This window comes from Nerophis ophidion, linkage group LG23 (genome assembly GCF_033978795.1).
Source record: "Nerophis ophidion isolate RoL-2023_Sa linkage group LG23, RoL_Noph_v1.0, whole genome shotgun sequence".
Taxonomy (NCBI): Eukaryota; Metazoa; Chordata; class Actinopteri; order Syngnathiformes; family Syngnathidae; genus Nerophis; species Nerophis ophidion.
The window spans coordinates 15,327,704-15,334,030 of record NC_084633.1 but is presented as its reverse complement, the minus strand read 5'-3'; the positions used below and the strand labels follow the sequence as shown (position 1 = coordinate 15,334,030).

Below are 6,327 nucleotides of genomic sequence, written 5' to 3'. Positions count from 1 at the left end.
GCTTTTCCTGGTGTGACAGTCTCTTGCTATCGTGCGGGTTCTCAGGGCCATCAAGGAAGGACATTGTGGCGCAGATTATACTTTCTTTAAACAATTCCAACACCAACCAATTCATCTCATTAAGGACATTCATGCTCCTAATCATTTTCAAAAATATCCCGCTTTTCCTAAAATTTCCACATTTCCAGGAAGTTCCCATTGAAATGAATGGGACATTTTTCCCCATTTATCAACCTATTCAAACCGTTCCGACATAAACCCATTCCACTCATCCTGGACATTCAAACCAACACTTTCTCAAGTTCCGAACCAAATTCCGCTTTTCCTGGTGTGACAGTCTCTTGCTATCGTGCGGGTTCTCAGGACCATCAAGGAAGGACATTGTGGCGCAGATTAGACTTTCTTTTATTTTTCAATAATAAGACTCCCTACTGGTTGCTTTTCATCCGCTCCACCTTCTCAGTCGCGTGCGTCTTCGTCTTCCTGTGGCTCTCTCTCGCTCTCGTTCAGCATCCGCTTGCTTCTGGCTCCTTCTCTCTCCGTCTCTTTCCCCCGGCGTTTACGGACGCTGCCCTCTTATATAGTGCGAGAGGAGATTTAAATTGTGCCCGGCTGGGCGACCCACGCACCTATCTTGGGCCGGGCTCCGGCGTGCCCTTCCTTGCCGTCGGACTGCCGGCCACGCCTCTCCACACCTGGGAATTCAAACTCTTAAACATTCAAACCATTCCAACATTCAAACCATCTCTACAATCATCCAACATTCCATTAGCACTTGCGTTCAGCATCAGCTCTTCAACATTCTGTCATGATCCACGTCTTGGATCATGGCATATTTTGGTTTTGGTTCTGTTTATCACATTCTGTCTAGTATTTGTCTTCCTCAATCAATCAATCAATCAATGTTTATTTATATAGCCCCAAATCACAAATGTCACAAAGGACTGCACAAATCATTACGACTACAACATCCTCGGAAGAACCCACAAAAGGGCAAGGAAAACTCACACCCAGTGGGCAGGGAGAATTCACATCCAGTGGGACGCCAGTGACAATGCTGACTATGAGAAACCTTGGAGAGGACCTCAGATGTGGGCAACCCCCCCCTCTAGGGGACCGAAAGCAATGGATGTCGAGCGGGTCTAACATGATACTGTGAAAGTTCAATCCATAGTGGCTCCAACACAGCCGCGAGAGTTCAGTTCAAAGCGGATCCAAGACAGCAGCGAGAGTCCCGTCCACAGGAGACCATCTCAAGCGGAGGCGGATCAGCAGCGTAGAGATCAGTTCTTTGTGGCACTTCCTGGTCTTGTTTCCGTTGTCATAGTTACCCATTTAGTGTCACCTGTCTCTGCTTTGATCACGCGCACCTGCCCTTGATTATTTATCTCCCTATATATGCCCGCCTCTGTTCGACAATCAGTCTTGGACTCTTGCTTGCTACATGCAACAGCTAACGCCGCTCTTCCAACAAAACCTATTTTTGTATACTTGTTAGATTATATGCTATTTTGTTTGTTTATGTCCCTAGCTTCCACGCTAGCGCCCTTTGTTCTTTCTAGCTCCCAAGCTAGTTCTGTTGGTTTTTGGTTAGTGCCTTTGTGCAAGTGTTTTTGTTCTTCGATTGTTTTATTATATAAATAAATTCTTATCCCTACCCTCACGCTGTGTTCCATCTTCGCTGCACCCACGAGAGAACAACTATTCACCACAATGCCACCGAGACGTCACACATTCAAACCATTCCAACATTCTCACATTCTGTGGCGGCGTAGCTCGGTTGGTAGAGTGGCCGTGCCAGCAACTTGAGGGTTGCAGGTTCGATTCCCGCTTCCGCCATCCTAGTCACCGCCGTTGTGTCCTTGGGCAAGGCACTTTACCCACCTGCTCTCGGTGCCACCCACACTGGTTTAAATGTAACTTAGATATTGCGTTTCACTATGTAAAGCGCTTTGAGTCATTAGAGAAAATCCATCCATCCATCTATCCGCTTATCCGAGGTCGGGTCGCGGGGGCAGCAGCCTAAGCAGGGAAGCCCAGACTTCCCTATCTCCAGCCACTTCGTCTAGCTCAATGGTTCCCAAACTTTTACAGGCTGGCGCCCCCTTGGCTCCCCAGTGAATTCCTAGCTCATCCCCCCACCCCCACAGACACATATGGAAACAAACACCTCTTTCTTGATATTTGGTATGCTGCAATTTGAAAAGAGAAAGGTTAAACACAAATGTGTGTTTCACAAATAAAACCCAATTTAGTAAACCAATTTATTTTTTTAGCAGTTTTAACTGTTTCAGCAACATAGAATGGTAAAAAAACATTCCACCAGTAACCTTCATTGTCTCACACTTAATATTAATGGGATGGAGTCCATGCTGTCGGATCTGACTGGGCCAGAGCGGCGTGTGGTAACCGGACCCTGATGCGTCGTCCACTGACTCGTCCTGCTGCACGTGTTGTGTACAAATTGTCAAACAAACGTTCGAACTTCTGACTTCGACTTCGGACTGCCGCCCCCCTACCGCCCCCTTCTTCCTCACCGCCCACTAGACTCTAGCTCTTCCCGGGGGATCCCGAGGCGTTCCCAGGCCAGCCGGGAGACATAGTCTTCCCAACGTGTCCTGGGTCTTCCCCGTGGCCTCCTACCAGCTGGATGTGCCCTAAACACCTCCCTAAGGAGGCGTTCGGGTGGCATCCTGACCAGATGCCCGAACCACCTCATCTGGCTCCTCTCGATGTGGAGGAGCAACGGATTTACGTTGAGCTCCTCCCGGATGGCAGAGCTTCTCACCCTATCTCTAAGGGAGAGCCCCAAACTCATTTGGGCCGCTTGTACCCGTGATCTTATCCTTTCGGTCATGACCCAAAGCTCATGACCATAGGTGAGGATGGGAACGTAGATCGACCGGTAAATTGAGAGCTTTGCCTTCCGGCTCAGCTCCTTCTTCACCACAACTGATCGATACAACGTCCGCATTACTGAAGACGCCGCACCGATTAGAGAAAAGCGCTATATAAATATAATTCATTTCACTTCAACTTTGGAGCATTCACACGCAATTCCTTCAGGAATCGCCTCTTCTCGTTATTAATGTTCTTCCATTCTTGTTCCTATACGCAGCTGTGGTCTGATGCTCTCCCTCTCCGTCAATCTCGTCTTGTGGATGGCCGCCGTGACGGACGAGTCCCTTCACCAAACGGCTCACCCGGAAGACCATCACGACAATGACACGCACAACGCGGAGGACGATCACGCCAACGATACGCATAAACTCTTCGGACGCAGCCTGTACATCAGCAAAGGTATGCAACAGGGTGGACGTCGTTCGAATGCCGGTTCGTTGGGAACAAAGATAATAACGCCTCTTCTTTTCGCCTGGCAGCCAGTTTCGGCGAGGACCAGTGCGTATGCAGCCACAGTTCGTGCAGCCTCTTCCAAGGTGCCTACTTCTACCTGTACCCGTTCAACATCGAGTACAGTCTCTTCGCCTCGGCCATGGCCTACGTCATGTGGAAAAATGTCGGCCGGCTCACGCACAACCCCCACAACCACAGCCACCCCCACAAATTCCATCTGAGAGACGCCTTGGTCGGCCCCCTGGTGGGAGTCCTTCTGGTCTTCGTGGGTCTGGCAACTTTCATCGTGTATGAGATGGATATGAAGAAGGCTGACAATGACGAGAAGCGAGATCACGCCCTCATGATCCACTTCGTCACCAATATAGTCATTATATCCCTCATGCTGGTGGCCACCGTCGTCGGGGCGACCGTCTACAAGCTGGACCGCAGGGAACACGATTCTGAAAAGAACCCCACACGCAGCCTGGATGTAGGCCTCCTGGTGGGAGCCTCCATGGGCCAGTTCATCATCAGCTACTTCACCATAGTCGCCATGGTGGCGCTGGGAGCCCCGGGCCTCCTGAACAGACTGAACCTGACCTGGGCTGTCCTAATGGTGCTCCAGATCGGCCTGCAGAACTTCTTCATCGTCGAGGGTCTTCACAGGGAGCCTTTCCACGAGGAAGAGCACCACGAGCCCATCCACGTGGTGGCCAACCAACACTTGACGGGGCTCCCTGGCAAAGATCTGAGTGGCCTGGAAGGATCGGAGATAAGCTTCAAGCCCAGCCCGGGGCCGGGAGTGAGCCCATTTGGCTACATGCCGCACTACCGACCCAAGCTGTCGTGGAAGAGGCGAGTGCTGAAGGAGGTCTCCGTCTTCCTGCTGCTGGCCAACATCATTGTGAGTCTTCAAAATGCGGTCTTTAACCTTCGTCTTGTGTTAGGGTCGGCACCGACCCGTTTTAGTTTTTAAATGCATAAAAACACCACATACATTTATTTTTTTGCATCAAAGCTTTTTGACTTTGTCAGGAACCTCTTTGTCAACAAAATAAAACATTTAAATTTTTTTCACTAAATTATAAAATGCTCTGGTAGAAATTATGCCCTTGGTGTTGTTAGGGTTATAAAAATAAGATGATAAAGCAATGATAAGAGCCAAAACTGAACACACTGACAGCCAGCTCCTCTCCCAATCATGTGAGCTTTAGTGGATTCTCATTTTACCTTGTTATCCTGTACAAAAACAAACAAAAGACGGACACTAAAAGTGTCACTTTTTGCCACTCTGATTTTGTTTTTTTATTAGTTTTGGAACTAGTAATCTATTTCTCTTGGTTTCATTTGCTTGATTGGTTGTTTGTTTGATGTTGGATTTCTGTTGCTGAAAAAAATACTTTTTAGCCTTTTTCTTGAAGTAAATATATATGGGTCGAAATTGACCCGTAACACCATAGATGTTACTATAGTTAAAATTCTTAAAATGAAAAAAATAAACAAAACACATTTATTTAAGAGATGTGTTCTAATACCCCTTAGTAATAGTTAGGTAACACAACAACCTTTTTTTATTCATATGATTCTCTTGAGGTTCGTTTGACCATTTTTTTTTAATTGAAATCGAGGTGTATACTGACAAAATAAGGCCCAATGGCCCAAACCAAAAATATTAAAACCAACATTTTCAAGGATAAGGAAGCCTAACAAGGTAACCAAGAGATGAGAAACAAATTGGATGATAGATAATTGTTTTTAGTGTATTTTACAGCTGATTTAAAACATGGGTCAAAACCGACCCGTTAACATAAGAGATGGTAACAGAAAGCTAACACAAGAGGAAGGTTAAAAAAAAAAAAAAATCAACATTTGACATTTTTTTTTCTGTCTTCTTTTTCTTCTCCAGCTGTGGATCATGCCAGCATTCGGGGCTCGTCCTCAATTCGACCACCCCGCCGAGGCTGATTTTTACGATTTCAACATGTGGGCTGCCGTCGTGAACGTCGGCCTTCCGTTCGCCATCTTTTACCGCATGCACTCCGTGGCCAGCCTCTTAGAAGTCTTTGTTAACTCCTAATTTATGAAATCCTTTAATTTATTTAATATTTTTTGAAATATATTATCCTATTCAGGGTCACAGGTAAGCTGGAGCCTATCCCGGCTGACTTGGAGAAAAAGGGGGGCAAACATTGGACTGATATCACAAGGCTGGACCATTTTTTTTAGTGTTCAGTTGTGATATCATACGTGAAATAAGTGGGGAAAAGCCCACTCAAGTGCTACAAAACATGCAAACACAATTATGTGCGTGTATGGCAGACACACACACACACACACACACACAATTGTACTGCCCCGCCCAATTGTTCCTTTCGTATTAACGTGAAATGTGAATGTATTGATATTTTCCAAAAAAACTAAAATGTCTTGTAAAATTGTGACTGATGTTATTCTTCAATGTTTTGTTTTTTTAATGAAGTAATATGCTGATTCTTATACCTTGTAAATGTTTTTTTTTATCATTTTCAGATGATGATGAAGATAGATACATTTAATTTGCACTGTTTATAATTTTCAGCTTGTGTATGTACAGAATAAACGCAAAAAAGTAATAAAAACTTTAAAACAAATTTTCCTTTTAAAAGTCATTAATTTACTATCCATCCATCTTCTTCCGCTTATCCGAGGTCGGGTCGCGGGGGCAGCAGCCTAAGCAGGGAAGCCCAGGCTTCCCTCTCCCCAGACACTTCGTCCAGCTCTTCCCGGGGGATCCAAAGGTGTTCCTGAACGCCTCCCTAGGCATCCTGACCAGTTGCCCGAACCACCTCATCTGGCTCCTCTCCATGTGGAGGAGCATCGGCTTTACTTTGAGCTCCTCCCGGATGGCAGAGCTTCTCACCCTATCTCTAAGGGAGAGCCCCGCCACCTGGTGGAGGAAACTCATTTCGGCCGTTTGTACCCGTGATCTTGTCCTTTCGGTCGTGACCCAAA

General features: G+C 46.4%; 1 protein-coding gene across 1 annotated transcript in view; it reads left to right on the top strand.

Annotated features, from left to right (window-relative positions):
• The window catches only part of LOC133541511 (proton channel OTOP2-like), a 12,433-nt gene extending 6,467 nt beyond the window's left edge, over positions 1–5,966 (top strand). The window contains exons 4-6 of the mRNA XM_061884964.1: positions 3,119–3,300; positions 3,381–4,240; positions 5,243–5,966. Of these exons, the coding sequence (XP_061740948.1) occupies positions 3,119–3,300; positions 3,381–4,240; positions 5,243–5,413 (1,213 nt within the window). The 3' untranslated portion in view covers positions 5,414–5,966. The remainder of the gene's footprint in view (positions 1–3,118; positions 3,301–3,380; positions 4,241–5,242) is intronic.
• Positions 5,967–6,327: the final 361 nt, after the last annotated feature.